This window comes from Silurus meridionalis, chromosome 9, assembly GCF_014805685.1.
Source record: "Silurus meridionalis isolate SWU-2019-XX chromosome 9, ASM1480568v1, whole genome shotgun sequence".
Taxonomy (NCBI): Eukaryota; Metazoa; Chordata; class Actinopteri; order Siluriformes; family Siluridae; genus Silurus; species Silurus meridionalis.
Genome location: NC_060892.1, coordinates 10,819,052 through 10,836,485, shown reverse-complemented (window position 1 = coordinate 10,836,485; position 17,434 = coordinate 10,819,052). Strand labels below are relative to the sequence as shown.

The following is a 17,434-nucleotide window of genomic DNA, read 5'->3' as shown; positions in this document are numbered from 1 at the left end:
ACAAAAATGAAGGCCTGGAGGTCAGCTAGTTTCAGAAAAGCAAAAAATTATGGTCAGCTTTGGGAGTCAAACAAATAGGACCCAAGATGAAAAACTGGATAAGAGGTCGCGGGGTTCAGAAGCTAATCGTGCACTGGGATGTTTGACGTTGCGTTATGGTTAACCCGCTGAGGCGGCAGCAAACTGCCAAATGTTTACACGTCTTAAAGTGACGACGGCTGAAAATCGGACAGAGGAAATTTCAACCGGTATGACGTGATGAGGAAATTAAGAATGCTGATGCACTGTACAATAGGCTGTTGATAAACAGTCACATGTGGAAACTTTTCTGTCCTGCACTGAAGGGTGGGTTAAACACAGGGCTCTGCCGGAGAATCTCTGCTGTCTCTCAGACCTGAGACTGCTGGGGTTAACAGTAAAACCCAATTACACATGCTCCACAAACTCCTCACTCTTCCAATCAACAGAACCAAGTCTGTTTTGCTAGGTATGGTGTTTTTACACGTCCTATTTTAAAACTTGCACTTTTTTTTCCTTCCTTGATGAATTGGATGAATCAGGCAGGCTTGTTTGCCGTTTACTTGGAAACATGGAAATTTTGCGGTGGTGAAACATGAAGGGAAAAACAAAATTGCCCCCCAGGCGCTGACCAAGTTATTGATTCAAAACAGACATCATCATCATCTAGGCTGTGTGGCGTAAGCACACACACGTACACACTAGACATTAGAAAAGTAAAGTCCTTTCCTTTTGTCTGCGATTAATGATGGCCGCTTGGTGTTCAGAGGGTCTTTTGGTGCATTTCGTATATGCTTTTTAACGAAAGCTGAAAACCCGCTGTAAACTGCCTTCCTATTATTTACTCGAGCTAATGTGAGAAGTTAGGCTGATGACAAGCTGAAAGGGCGTGAGCCAACCGGCAATGCCAAAATATGTAGTCTTATATTAATATATTTTGACATGTCTATATAGCTGGCTGACGCTTTTATCCAATCTGGCGTACGAGGAAGAGTCCAGTCCAAACACACAGCTGAGAAGATGAAGGTTAAGAGTCTCAAAAGGTTGAACGATGAACTACATGCCAAAAATTTGCTCTAAATTAAGTGAAGGATAAACACAAAACATTGAGCCAATGCCACCCAGAAACTGATTGTTTTCCACTAATAGCATGTAACGGCGTTACTACTGGAGCATTGCTATCTTTTGATGGCAGATTGTTGAAAAGAAAAACGGTCACTTTGCCACCAAAACAAAAAAAACTAAATCCATCCTCTGGACTTTCCCCTTTGTATCAAAATTCTATTTTACCTTCAATTGTGAAGCACTAACATTGGAAACCCAAAGTATCTGCTATTGCAAGTTAATCCAAACTGGTGGTTACTATGGGAAAGATAACCTATTAGCACAAGTGAATTGATTTAAACCTGTGTTCTGCACAACTTTTACAATTCCTGTCAGAGCTGCTGGTATAGAAAATAAATCAATACATTTTGACCAATCAGATTTGAGAATTCAACTGAGCTGTACTAAAAAAAAAAAAAAAAAAAAAAAAAAAAAAGGTTATTATTTTGCTGGGAAATACTACAGAAACAAAACATACTTGCAAACATGCAAACCCTGGGGCATCTGTTTAAACCAAAAGGTGACAAATGACACCGGATGTTATGACTAAAATGCTGCTTGACCTGAAAAAAGCCTGAATTTTATCATCTGAAAACATCTCAATTTTGAGACAAACAAAAACGCTGAGAAAGTCCAGAATAAGTTTTGTGGCTTGAAAACGTCTCATTTTTTGAGATTTTTTTTTGCATAAAACCATATAAGGTAAGACAAACATTTTCCCAAGGCAATTTAGTACATATAGATTTTACCCCTAAACACTTTTCTAACCCACACTGTCTAACAACTGTCCAATACAAAAATGACATGTTCAAGGAAGATTTTTATTTTACTACATACTACAGGTTTTTATTTATTGGGTTATTTATTATCCTACATCCATTCTTTTCCAATCTTTCTGAATAAAAATACTACGAAAAAAAAAAAATTTTAAATAATTTTATAGTTTTTCAAGAGGGTAGAATGAATTGTCATGCATCAGACATACCTTTTACATGCATATATAAAGGACTTGTACACACTCAATTTTTTTTTTTTATATAATTTCTATTCATTAAACCTGACATACCTACTAACATTTGTAAATAAAGAAATCATACAAGTTTATCCAATTGTTTGATGGCTGTTCTCAACCCCAACATTCATCTGTATAGAAATTATACACCGATTTCCTGTTCTGTCTTTTTTATTTTGCATAAAATCCCAAACAAAGGAAACATTTCCCCCCCACAAACAGGTTCGCTTGGATCGTTTTCTGCCCAACAGTGTCCTCGCTGTGGGACATGACATCAGACATACAGAGAATTCTGTGAGGAACTACAGAAAATTCTCTGAGGGAAGGAAACACATTCAGTCCCAACAGCTGATGAGGTTATGGTCCAGCTTGAAGCAGAGCATCACACACCATCACAGTATAAAACATCAGCAGGTTGCTGGGGAATAAAAGCCAAACTTTTCCATACAAAAACTTAGTGCTTTATTGACTTACTTCCATCATATGTAGGCCACTGGCAGTGAACTGAGAGGGACAACAGCAGCAGCAGGGCACAGAATAAGGACAAATGAGTCCTGGCTGTCCAACACCTCATTCCTGTAAACACTTGGGGGGTAAATAACTAAAGAAAAAGAAACTTACTGAAGACTAGGTCTAAACTACTTTTTCGAGTTCAGAAAATATTTTGTATTATTTAAAAAAACGTTTACTTTTTTAATTTGGTGTTTTTACCCCCCCAAAAAAAACAAAACGCTAGTTCTCTCATACAGTGTGTTAAGTTGTTAGCTTGGCTGCTTTAGCCTGGTGCGTATAGGAATTTCTATTAAGAGTCCGGTTAGCTTTAGCTCGCCTTTGACTTCAGCAGGGAGTTTAGTCACTGAGCTAGCTAGAGCTTCTGGCACTCGGGCTCGTTTCCCAGTCCCCGAAAGACGCTAGCCGATGTATATCTGAATTCCCGCACAACTAGATGAATGGATTTGAAAGCCCGCATCCTCTGACTCCATTTCTTTGCGGGGGCCAGCCGAGCCGAGCCGAGCAGACCCGAGCGGACCCGAGGCGAGCCGATCCAAGCCGAGCGGACCCGATCCAAGCCGAGCTAGCCTCCTTTAGCCGGTCCAGTGAAAATCCCTGCGATGTGCGAGCTAACGGCTAACTAGCTGGGTGAGACGCTGGATGTGGAGGGTCGCTCATAGGCAGCGAGGTGATTAATTTTCGCCCGACGAACGCGAAGAGGCAACTTTCCTAACTTGCTAACTCTGGATTGAGACTAAACCTGGCTGAGAAAAATGTGAACAAAAATCTAATATTCCAAAAAAGATAAGTGAAAACAGTGATATAAAAGAGGGAGACCGCCACAGCGCCGTTTTTCCCTCCTGCTCCGTCTTATTCCTCGCGTTTCCACTTCGTCCCTCGGCTCTCACACTAGGAGCTGGTTAGCAAGAAACGCTAGTGGAATTAGCTAAGTGTTTATTTCCAAGGCAGAAATGAGCGCTGAGAGCCCGAACACGCGACAGGGAGGGTAGAGACTAAAGCGGTCTGCTGCTTCTTGCTGCTCTTATTATCTCCATCATCGTTCGGATCTCCGATAAACACGCAGACTACACTGTAGCTCCTGTTATCGCAGCTCCGGCGCTGTAAACAAGGCTCGGCTTCTCTTACTCACACACACACTCCACTCACTCACATACACACACTCCACACACACCGCGTTAGTGGGTTACGCTGGATTCAGGAGCCGGGAAAAAACCGGACTGGATCACCACTGGGATTTATAGAAATACTGAGCGGTGTGTGAAATCCCACGTCGTGAGCATGTTTAAAAATACTCCAGTCTTTTCTAAAAAACACTTTAAGGCTGAACACTGAGAAACTCTGACCTCTGTGGGAAAATGAGTTTTGATATCCCGACATACAGAAAAGTACAAGTTCATATCTTAACATTATAACATTTGGCTTTAATGTATGTGAAGTTTTACATGTTCTTCCCCTGGTTTGGAGGTTCCCTCTGGGCACTTCGATTTCCTTCCCTCAGTCCAAAGACATGCAGGCTGATTGGCATTTCCAAAATTGTCTGGAATGTGTATGATTATGCCCTGAGATAGGCACACCACAATCCACTGGCATAGACTCTGGGCTTTTGTGTATGATAAGTTATTTATTTATATATATATATATATATATATATATATATATATATATATATATATATATATATATATATATATATGCACATATATATATATATATATATATATATATATATATATATATATATATATATATATATATATATATACACACACACACAAAAAAAATGAGTACAACCCTCAAAATTCAGCAATCATTTCAGTAGATCTTCTCAAGTGACAATACTATAGAAATGAAACTAGGATATCTTTTAGAGTAGTCAATGTGCCGCTTGTATAACAGTACAGATTTACTGTCCTCTGAAAATAACTCAACATACAGCCATTATTGTCTAAATAACTGGCAACAAAAGTGGGTACACCCTAAGCTGTATGTTATGTAACCGTGCAAAGCCACATGTTCTATTCATGATGTTCATGTTTTTCTCTGCTTGACAGGACCATAGAAAATGTGTGTATCTTGTATTAGAGCAATTAAAATTTGGTGCTTTGAGTACAATTCTTTCATACTCAGCACCGCATGTTCAACATGGCACCTCATGGCAAAGAGGATTTGAGAATAAGTATTGTTGCTCTCCACAAAGATGTCCTCAGCTATAAGAAGATTGGTAACACCCTGAGAGTTAGAGTACAGTGGCCAGAGTCATGCAGAGGTTTCCTAGATGGGTTCCACTTGGAACAGGCCTCACAAGGGTAAAAAAACAGACACGTGAGTGCTGACAGATTTGCTTTGGAGGTTGCAGAAGCGGAAGGTCCACTTGTCAGCGCTCAGACCATACGCCGCACACTGCAACAAGTCTGTTTGCATGGCCGTCGTCCCAGAAGCCTTTTCTGAAGCTGGTTCACAAGAAAGCCCACAAACAGTTTGCTGAAGACAAACTCTCCAAAAGCATGAATTACTGGAACCATGTCCTGTGGTCTGAAGAGACAAAGATAAACTTGTTTGGCTCAGATGGTGTCCAGCATGTGTGGTGACACCCTGGTGAGTAGTACCAAGAAAATTGTGTCTTGCCTACAGTCAAGCATGGTGGTGGTTGCATCATAGTCTGGGGCTGCATGAGTGCTGCTGGTACTGGGGAGCTGCGGTTCATTGAAGCAGAACATGATGCCCTCCCTACAGAAACTGGCCAGAGTGGCAGTTTTCCAACATAACAACAACCCCAAACACACTGCCCAGATGACAACTGCCTTGCTGAGGAAGCTAAAGGTAAAGGTGATGGAATGGCAAAGAATGTTTATATGATATCATTATGGAGTAGTGGAAGAGGATCCCAGCAACAACCTGTGCAGCTCTGGTGAATTCCATGCCCAGACAGATTAAGGCAGTGCTACATAACAATAGTTAATATAATAAAGACACGTTGGACACAGTTTTGAGTTATTCACTTAGGGTGTACTCACTTTGGTTGCCAGTTATTTTTAAATTTTACACATTGTATGTATTATATTGTATGAAATTGATGATCATTGGCACCTGATTGGTATAACTGGTTAATCATGCACCTGTTTCTGATCCCACAAAATCCCTGACTTTTTGCAGTGTGCAAAAGTACGAACTTAAACCCAAATTGTGTTCACACCCAATATGGATTTGTTTGCCATTGTCTACTATTAACCCTTATTTATGAAACCATTCTTACTTTACAGCATTTCCCACAATTGCCTGAATCTTTTGCACAGTACTTAATATAAGTGCATATATAAGAATTATATTACATTACTAATTTACACTTCATTCTGATTAACTTACAATATAATACAATAACAATGTACAATATGACACAACATATAAAATGACAGATGATTTTGGTGAATATTCTGTTTATTTATAACTGAAGAAAATACAATGAACAGGTTTATCTGATTACTTCCAATAGCTGCGCATCAATGACTGAAGTCATTACTAAATTTAAAATGACATTTAGGATTTAGCAGCCAAGGATTTAGATGTGTAAGAAATTATTTCTACACACGAGGACAATAGCCTGAAAAATGTTTTGAAGTAATACTTCTAAATAATATCTTGTGGTTTAGTAATGGTGGTACAATTGACTATACAAATAATGCTTACCCGAGATGTAATGACAGAATAATTTTTTAAAAATAATTTACTGATCTGTTATAAATTATGCCTTGAATAAAGCTTGTACAGCTACATTTCTTTTTTTGGAACTTTCACAAAACAATTATAGCAGCTGTAAAATGTAAATTCTTCACCAGCAACTCTCATTTTAATGATACAAAAATAAAGTATATTTTTTTATAGATAAAGAAACTCCTGTCCTGAAGATTTTCTTGTTGTGGAAGCTCTAGCACTGGAGACTCTTTCAAGACAAGTAAATACAAAATAAATATCACAATACAGGAAGCCTATCAGAAATATGTTTCTGTGTACCATTTTTTCCGTTCATTATTAGGATTAGATTGATCGTCTGCTACATACGTTTTTGTGGCTGAGTTGCTTCTAAGCTTGCAAAATAGTGGCACTATTAACCACAGAACAGATCCAACATAATATACAGTACATGTATAACATTGAGGTATTTTTAGTTCATCATTTTAAAATTGTATTAAAAAAAGATTTTTATTTTTTATGTTTGCCGTCTAAAAATTTCAATTCGTATTTTTTAATTTTCATAAATCTTGAAGAAAAGATTTTAAGCAATGGAGCAATATCTGGAATGGGAAATTCTGCACAAGAGCAATCAGTTTATCCCAACATAAGGATTCAGCTAACATCAATCCGCATGAACTCGAACTAAGCACCAGATGGTTAACTTCTTTAGATTCACTCTATATCATTTTAAATGGTGGTTAGCGAGATAACTGAAGGACAAATAAAGCTGTCATTTAATGCAGATTCTAAGCCTCAAATGCAAACATAGCATAAATAACTTGTTTAATGTGATATTTTGATAATTTTGGTCCTAAAATTCCCCACAAATTTTTGTGTAATGTATGACCAAAAATCTACAATAAATAAACAAACAAAAAGATTTAAAGTATGTTATATTCAGAAAGAATACGCCCATACTCTCTGTTGCACCAATGAAAATAAAAGAAATTCAGCAATCAAAATGTTCATCTTTAGACAACACAGAAATCTTTATTTTTATATTTATGCCCAGTTGTGTGAATAGATATAAAAATAGCCTTCTCCATCCTCTGGGATTAAAAATTTATTATTTTTCTTCGAAGCCAAAAGAACAAACCTATTTTTTATGGGTATTATGTCTAGGTTTTTTTTTCTTTCAGAACAATCTTTGATGCAATTCCTTTCCATGTGACCTACTGAAATGGTTTTCTGAGTAATTATTTGTGTTGCTTGTTTGTACGTGAATGTAATCTGGTAAATGCAGTTTTGACATTAAAAGAAAGCAGCAGTTCTCACTCAATAATCTAAATACAGTACAATTCTTCCTGGATGTATACTGTATACTGATTTCCATAAGGAAATGTAGCTCATTGTGTACATTGTGTGCTCTCGAGCAGTTCTGTACTAAACAGAAAGGCACAGATTTGAGTAACCTGACACCCATGCAAATCCACAACAGGAGATTTTCAGCATTATTTAAATATGAAGAGCCTGACAAGCAATGCAGGAGCTGTCCATCAGAAATCCAAATGCAGAAAAGGGATGTGTAGCTTAGCAACCAGCCATGCAAACACACATATCTGCAACTTCAGCTTGGCTTTTGATAAAAACATGAGTGTTAAGTGCTAAGCAAGTGCTTTACTGCACTTGCACCACATCAGTTTGCCACTTATTGTTTTTAATTTTTAATTAAGAACAACACACCTTTTATCCACATCTTATATATGTAACATCTGCAAATTAGTTGGGTTCTGTTAAATCTGATATATGGCAATATATGCAAAGCACATATATTGCAAACGTGTTCATGTTTGGATTTATGATATATGCCACATATATGCATACGTTTTAAATACATATGAAATGGATATATGGCATATATATTTTAATTAAACGTTCATTGCAATTACATGCAATTACAGAATTACAGAACATCAAAGTTAACAGTTCTTTCAAAGTTATTTTAAATGTATTTCATACTAGACAATCAGGTGGCAATCAAGCAAAAATGACAAGAAGAGCCTGAATAATTTCATTCCCCTTTATTTACATGTATGCATTTGGCATATCTATAGAAACATTAAATAGAAAGTAAGAAAAAACATGTTTTCATACTTTATTATACTGTATATGTCTCAACAACCGATATAGCTACACATATGTTCATATATGTTCACATATATTAGTTACAATTTGATATATCTGTTCATATATGGCCATACATCAGATTTCTGTATGGGTACATCAATTAAATAAGCATCTTCTTCCTCTGTCAACAATTATACATATCTTGAAACTTTTTATGTTTAGCATTAGTTTAAGCACATCTTCTGTCATACAACTCCCAGTGTATGTCACTACTATAAATCTGATAATGCTGAGGGCCAGATTATACCAAAATATTACTTTAGAACTCTAGTACATTTAACAGATTTTTAGGATATTGCATAACTGCTGTAAATGTTATTCATAAATGTTCTTTTTGAGACAAATAATATTGAGACTTCAGTTAAGGACTATTTCATGGATTCATGAAGATGCTTTCCATGCTAAGTAATTTCAAGCATACACAATTATTAGCTATAGTGATGTTCAGTTCCCTGTTTTTGCTCTAATCTGTTTCACCTTCTCTGCTTTCTCATTAGTAGGGTGAAGACATACCTCTTTCTAAAACATGTAAAATAGTTATTACAGTCTGCTGCCCCCATCAGGTGAAAACACCTACTGTACATTCTGTACATTCTGAGAGAAAAGCTGCAGACATCTGTTTGTGGGTTTTGCACAAGGCTGCACGCACAGTCATGAGGAGCACCGACCTTCATAAGTCACTGTTCCAAAAGACATCATCCTGTGTACATCTGGAGCTGTGACCATGTGCATTACCACATCTGCTATTCTGACCATGTGCACACAATGTCACCAAACCGTCCGTGCCAGAAACAAGATGATCTCACTTCCGCACCCACCCTACTCAACAGATTTGGCTCAGCTCAAAGGTCTCAGTTTTGACACAATTGTGAAGATCCAGCAGGAACCGCAAAAGGTGCTTAACACACTTCAAAAATAAGACTTCCAGGACACATTCCAGAAGTGACAGGAATGCTGGGAGCTCTGTGTTGCTGTGCAAGGGGACTCTTTTAAAAGTGATAGTGTTTAAATGTAGAAACATTAAGTACTTTCTTGTAAACAGAGCTAGTCTTGAAACTTTTTCATACCACCTGGCTTTAGGGCTGGATTATAAATGTTATGTTATAGATAGATGTGATTTGCTTTGCAACTGGAACTAATGTTATCGAAAAGAAATCAACACCTTCTCACCAATCAGATCCACAAATTCTGTGGTGTAAGTTATCTTTATAACTACCTAATCACTTCTACTTAGTCTAATGCTTTTTATACTTACATTTTTTCCATAGAATAATTATAATACTGTTGAACAAAATGCAAGTTCAGGCAGAGCTCAGCATACTAAAATATACCTTGTATTTTATTTTCTACTATGACTCTATGATTCCCCACTTTGTATATTTATGTTCATGACTCATACATCAGTCAGACATGCACAAAGGCAGCAGTACACACGTATGCCATATGGTTATAGAGTAAGCGAGGTGCTATCTAAAAAAAAAGGCCACTGGTAAAGCCCCAGTGGATCAGCTATATGTTTATACAACATTATGCCTCATTTGTAAGTCTGCTAAATGAATTACAGTCATTAGAAGCAAAATATCTGTCAGGCACTCGACCGCTTAACTACCTAATGTAAAATATATATACACTGCAAATTCCAGCACTTTCCAAAAAAGAATGAAATGTTTTCAAATGTCATATTTTTGTTGATTTATTACAAAGAACAAACAGTAAAAAAAGCAAAATCTATATCGTAATATTAATATGTAGCATGACCTGAAATGATATTCATTCCCTCAGGTACAACGGTATGCTGATCAGCTGTTCCAAAGAATCTTGGAGAATTTGCAACAGTTCAATTCTGTTCAATTATATTTGTATAGTGCTTTTAACAATAGACACTGTCACTAAGCAGCTTTACAGAAATCCGGATTTAGACCCCGAGCTTTAATGGAACATGCCAGAAGCGACTGTTTCAATGAAAATTTCCCTGAAATCACACGAAAAAGAAACCTTGAAAGGCAGCAGACTCAAAAGAAAACCATTCTCTTCTGTTTGACACTGGATACTGATCTATTAGTCATACGGTTACATTTATGATGGCATTTATTTACTTTACACTTTTATATCATGTTCTTTAGACGATTATAAAAAAATAAATGGTGAAAAATACCTGTTAGAGAAACTCAAGAGCCAAATATAGCATGCACGGCTACTAGATTTAGTTTTTGTATATATTGTGGTATAGAGCACATTTTCAACTAGAGTGAAGCACACGGGGTGAAAAATCCACCAGGACGTTGGTGGTCCTCTGTTTAAAAAAAACAAATCATTTTTTGTTGTTGTTGAAGTAGAATCTCTGACAATTTCGATTATCTCCATAATTACTGAGGTCTTTCTTTAGCCTAAAAAAGAAAGCACAAAAGAATTATTTTAATGCTCCAGATTGCCTAAAGTTTGGCACACATAAGCTCCGCTTGTTTTCCCACAATTAGAGGGACAAAACAAGCAAACACACACTCTTGCTCTCACACATACATCAACACAAAGCACTGGACATCAGTGGCCACCCAAGACTACACAGACAGTGAGGGAAGCCTTCAATGAGCCCATATTGTGCCTCTCTGCCTTTGTGTGCCAGCTTCACCCCAACCCCCTCCACTTCCCTGGTATTTGGCCTGTCCACTTGCATTTGCCTCATAAAAATGACAGCGTGCAGGCCCACCTACTTCGAGTGCCACTTTCTGGTGTCATTCTGCTCCTGCTCTCAACCGGAAATCACTGTGTCCTTCCACCAGCGAGTCCAGGCCAGTGAATTAAAAATTACCTTTACACATGTCAGGACACAGGGATACGTTAAAACGGCATGAAAACATTTTTACTTTAAACGAAGCCCTAAATTTAGCTAAATGATCCGTTTTAGTCCGCATTAGTCAGCTTCCTATATTTGTAGTACATATGGGATGAGTCATGAATGAGTCACTTCTGCAACTTAGTTTAAAGTTATTCATAGAGTGAAAGTAAACTACAAAAAGGGAAAGAATTATATAGACTATCAAAGTAAAGAATTTGTGCTGTAAATGAGAAGAAATGTGGTCCTAGAGGGCAGGTGCTCGTGTTTTTATGATTTCTCTGTTTACTTAAAGCAGAAATTACAACAGAAAATCTAATACTAGTTCTTATCACTTTTGGCCCTGCACTTGACTGGTCCAACCTTCTCTCAGGGTAAGAGGTAGATTACATTATGACTCTTTTCTTTTCTGGTACCGAGGTGGTGGAATAAATTTTCTCTAAATGTCTGAACAGCTGAGTCACTGCCTATCTTCAAACAAAGGATAAAGACCTACCACTATCTATTTATTTTAAAAAATTCAGCTTTAATCAGCAACCCGCTCACAAAACACAGACAGAGCTGGTAAAACAGAGCAATAGACCAAGTTATTTCACAGCAGACTAAACTGTTCAATTTGCCTTACTTTTGTTATTTCCTTACTAACAACTTGTCCACTATGTTGCATTAGTCACATTACGGTTTTTCTCAGTTGCTTTGGAGCAGTTCTCAAATCATCCTTGAGATTTGCAAATCAGTAAGTGCCTTCTCAAAACAATTTGTACAACCAGCACAATACATTGGATTTCTTGCAAAAGCCTGTTTTTTGCTCAAAATCGTTAGTACTTCTCTCAAAGTACGTATTTGTGTCAATGAACATATAATTGCCATCAAAATAAGTCCTTTTATCATTGTTTACGAACAAGATAGTCAAAATGTTTAGTCATTTTTTCAACATGACAATACAATTTTAGTATTTCCTGATGTAAACTATGTTTTGGATTACAAGTATTGAAAGTATTGAGGCTGAATTGCCAACTATGAATTTCAACAGCACAAATTTACACATTACTGTATGTGGGATATTGATTGTAAGAGACTGGACAGGATTCACACTTTTTTATTTTTCTTTACTAGTGGACTGACTAAAAAAATTACAATACAATGTCATTGTGATAGAAAATAAAAAGACACAAATAAAATTTCCAAAATTTTAACATAGGAAACAATAAACAAAGGACATAGGAAAACACTTCTTAGGCAGAACTGCGCATGCCGCACTATACAATGTAATCTGTCTCTACCCCCTGACGTCCCAGTCTGTCGAGCCACAGATTTTTATCCACATCACAACAGATATCATCTCTTGCAATACCATTGTGAGGCCATGATTGACAACATGGTCCACAATAGTGGCTCTAATTTCATCTGAAATGTGTCTATGTCTCTGGCCTCTTCTTTCTCTTCTTCTATTTTGTCTCCTTACCCTTCCAGCATGCATCCTTATTCTTGGCTCTCGACCACGTTCGTTTCCTAGTTGTTCATCCATTTTTAACTATTGTAAATCTGTGTTTTGCTCTTTTTATATACACTCGCCAATTACAGTAAAGGTTCACGAGATTTAGCCTTGACCTATTTTAGAGAACTAGTTGATTATTGGTTGATCTAAAAGTGAACATTCAATTGACAATCAAGGTTCATCTGCACAAGTCATCAATTCAAGACACATTTATCAAAAACGGTTTAATAGAACTGTAAAGAAGAAGAGCTTGACAAATTTTGACAACTGGTTTAACCATTTTGCACTCATTGACTTTTGCAATAAACTGATGCCTAAATGTTTGTGGGGGTTAAAACCATTTAGGTGAAACTAGTATAATACATTTTGATCAACATGACATAAACAACTGATAATGTAGGAAACAGCAGACACTTGTACACAATCGATTAAATGATGTACCAAAGCATTCGCAATTTGATCAAAGCAACGAGAAATGTTCTAATGATGAGCACAAATGACTAAATGATGTGGAGTTTGAACAAGTAGTTTTGAGAATTTCATTTCTGATCTGAGAAACGCTCCAAATCGACTGAGAAAAACTGTAATTCAATAGCTCTCTATTTCGATTGAGCAGTTTAAGCAGCTTGGCCTGTGTTTTGGTATCTGCGAGCTGGTCTGACCAAGCAGAATTCTTTTAGCAGAATAATGTACAAAATAAAGGCATATTAGTTCTAACAAGCTCAAAGGGAAGAATAACAAGACAGAGTAATATCCTATTATTCTCAATTCATTCTGTTATATAACCTTAAGGAAACTGCCTATAAACTTCTCACCTCACCTATACAGAGGTATAGTTACAAATTTGTATTTTAACCCCAATTCCAAAACCGCTGGACACTGTAAAATGCAGAGGTGGGAAATAACAAAGTACCAATCAACCTATTTCAATCCACTGGTGTATCATTTCCTGGCTCACACACACCACAGACATAGACTTGAAGCAAACAATGAGCAGGACAGAAGGCAATAAGAAATATGGTGCTAACGTGGACGAGACAGAGTGAGTCAGTGATGTAAACATGACTGAGAACAGAGACATTCCTGATCACCTGATCATCATCATCATCATCTTTTCTCTGCTTGTTTTCTATGTGTGAATGTTCAGCCTCGACACATTCATTAGGTAACAAAATCTGAAATTAATTTGGCATTAATATATTAATTAGGGCTGTCAAAATTTAAACAAAAATTCATTTGACCGGCACTAAATGTTATTAGCACGCTATCAACGCAGCACGCATTTCTGTTTGACCATTTTTATAAAAAATATAAATACATAAATAAATAAATATAAAAGAGGCGAAATTAAAACATTCAGCGCAACATACATTTATTCACGACGACCTTTCTTTACTCACATATTAAATAAATATATAAATTCTACCAAAAAATATTTTATTCAGTAAACATTTGTTTTACTGATGCGCCAAAGTCTCAAATCAAACACCAAAATCCGCCATGATTTACACAATTAACCCTCTAGGGGTCGTCAAACGCGTCGGGGCGTTTTCTGTTTTCTTTTCTTCCTCATAACGACGAAACGAACTAAAGTTACTGTCTTTTGTGATCGTACAGATGAGAGCAATACATCATTCGAATCTGTAAAATGTCTACTTTTATTTGTATACACTCATAAGAACAATCAAACGGTGTGCTTTTGTAAAATAAAGAAAACATAGAAGGGGCGCTCTCTGCCGTCTCTGTCATCTTCATTCACAATATAGTCACACAAATAAAACAACCTGAATCTCAGTGAATACTTGCCTCACAAACATAATAAATATATGTATAAAAACCTCGCAATGTCCATTATATAAACCAGTTGACATATTCATCAAACAAATATTCTCTGATTATATAAACAGTATAAAAGTTAGAAAAGGTACAGTTGCTCCGGTATCACCTCATCAAATGTCCGTGTGGAAACATAGCAAAGGTTCCGTTTGGTGTCTATGATTTCCGTAATTTAAAACACCATAATTACTTTAAAACATTTACAAGAATGTTTTGTCTTCATGCTCTATGTTGAGTTTGGTTTCACTAACAATAAACATACATTTGCATAAAGCATCTATACTTCTCAATGTCAATGTTGTTTAGAGTATTAAAACCATGAAGTATTAATATGTGGTACATTTAGAACAGATAAAAATGTGTGATTAAGTTGTGATCAAATATTTGAATCGATTGACAATATATTGATATTTTTATATGATGTGAGGTCCAGTTACAGTTTTACTTAAATACATGTCAGAGCCCAAACTACTTTAAGTGTAAAAAAGTGTAGTCAGTACATCAACTTTTACCAAAGTCTTTTAAAACATGAGTATCTGTACTTCTACTTGAGTGAAGGATGTATGTACTTTTGCCACCTCTGGTAAAATGCAAATAAAAACACAATCCAATGATTTGCAAAGCTCATAAAGCTGTAATAATAATATATTAAATGTTTCAATTAAGGAAATATACAATTTTAAAGGTAATTTTGAAATTGATGCACACAACGTCTGAAAATATTTGGGACTGGGCAACAAAAGGCTGGAAAAGAAAACAGCTGGAGCAACATTTTGCAACTAATAAGATCAACAGGTCAGTTATATGATTGGGCATAAACAGTGTATCTTAGATTGGAAGATGCTGCTGAGATATTTGTGTCTGAATACAGAAAACACTGTTCAGCCATTAAACATCAGATAACTAAAAGGCTGGTCAGTTTCAAAAAGTTAACAGTTAATGATAGTTGCTAATTATTGATTTAAATCAGATTATTAGTTATCATATTAGTATTTATTAATCAAATTATATTAAAATCAAATTAAATTTAAGTCCAGGAACATGAAATGTTCAGAATGATGATAATTGTGTCAAAAGTTTACCATTTCTATAAACAAAGGAAATAATATTTAATTTCAGATGGAACAAACTTGGCTTGTAGGATTCTGTTGTTCTCAGCACCGTTCGCTTGACTTTACTTCATGAATACAGTGACAATAAATAAACATGACCAACAGAGGGCGCCATTTATTCATAAAAGCAAATCGTTTGCACTTCTTTTTTTTTTTTTTTTTTTTTTAAAGCCTTTTGAGTTGTGAGTCTTTTAATTTATATTTTTAAATCAGTTGTTGAGAAACGTACTGAGAAATTATACTATATTAGTAAATTATAGAAACGGTGGTGAAAGAAATATTGTTAAAGATAAAACTTTAAACGTAATCAAGTATAAAAAATATCTGATTAAACTGTCATGTTTGCATGTGATAGAATCTTTTTTTGTCTTAAAACTTAAATCCACAATTTGCATGTGTGATTAATTTGATTAAATTGGTAAACTGGTGTAAATAGTCAGTTTAACAATATTTACTGCTGTAATTACAGTATCATGACTTAAAATCTGACTTGCTGCCTAATTGATTACATTAACTTCTGAAATCAATACTATTCTAACCTGGCATTGGCCAAAAATACAGGCCACCTTAATTCATTATGAACAGGTATAAAATAAGCAAACCTTACCATAGCATGCTTTTTCAACATAGTTGTATTTCATGCCTTCTAAGACACCTCATATTTTAAAAAATTTGCATATTGAAATAGTTTACTGAGGTAGGGACAGGAGCATGCATCTTCATGTTCAACAGATCAGTCCGACGCTTTTTCCATGTATAGATGGACACAGAAAGTTTTAGTTATTTGTTCATTATATGCAGCAGAAGAATGCTACAGTAGATGGCAAACAAATGTTCAAACAAATATTTGAGCTTGTCATAAAAACTGGTTAAGCCTCTGCGTTACTGATTGGAAGGCTGTGGTTTCAAGCCCCGGTATCACCAAGCTGCCACATTGGGCCTTTAAGCCTCTGTGCTCCAGGGGCACTGTATCATTGATGACCCTGCACACTGACCCCAGTTTCCTAGCATCACTAGGATATGCAAGGAAAAAATTTCTCTGTGCTGTAATGTACATGTGACAAGTAAAAAGACCCTTTAACATTTCTTGACTTTTTTTAAAGGTGAAAAATGTGTTTCTTTTTACTGAAATGCAATTAAGTAAGAATTCTAATGACAAAAAAAATTACATTTTTAACACCCCTGTGGACTATCATTTAGTCCTTGACAGTAAAATAGTTCAATTTTACTCACAAATCATTGGGGCATAGAAGAGAAATCTTAGACCTGTTTACGTTATTATTGCAAAAATAATAGCTTTTATCACATTTTTTATCAGAACACCTAGATTCCTATAAGCCCAATACTAGCTTTAGAAGGTGTTGAGATAATTTTGTGTTGACACACAAAAAGGCAGCAGGGGATCTTGCCCTTGTGCAGGAGTTACATAATGTCCCTCTTTATGACCATCCATGAAGTTAACTTGAAGTGTATGTCTGTGAATCACTCATGAATCTTGCAAAAAAATAAAAAATTTATAGAATGACTGTTGTATTAGTAATTATATCAAATACAATATATACGGTACTACAATTTTATGTACACAACCCAACATGTGTTGTGCATATGTTTTGACAAACATGTTCAAACAAGCACACACAGGCCCCCTATCA

General features: G+C 36.0%; 1 protein-coding gene across 2 annotated transcripts in view; it reads right to left on the bottom strand.

The window, feature by feature from the left end:
* Window positions 1-4,160, bottom strand: part of igf1rb (insulin-like growth factor 1b receptor) — a 73,641-nt gene extending 69,481 nt beyond the window's left edge. For both annotated transcript variants that reach the window (XM_046857840.1, XM_046857841.1), the window contains exon 1: window positions 2,609-4,160. In XM_046857840.1, coding sequence (XP_046713796.1) covers window positions 2,609-2,708 — 100 coding nt within the window. In that variant the 5' untranslated portion in view covers window positions 2,709-4,160. The remainder of the gene's footprint in view (window positions 1-2,608) is intronic.
* Window positions 4,161-17,434: the final 13,274 nt, after the last annotated feature.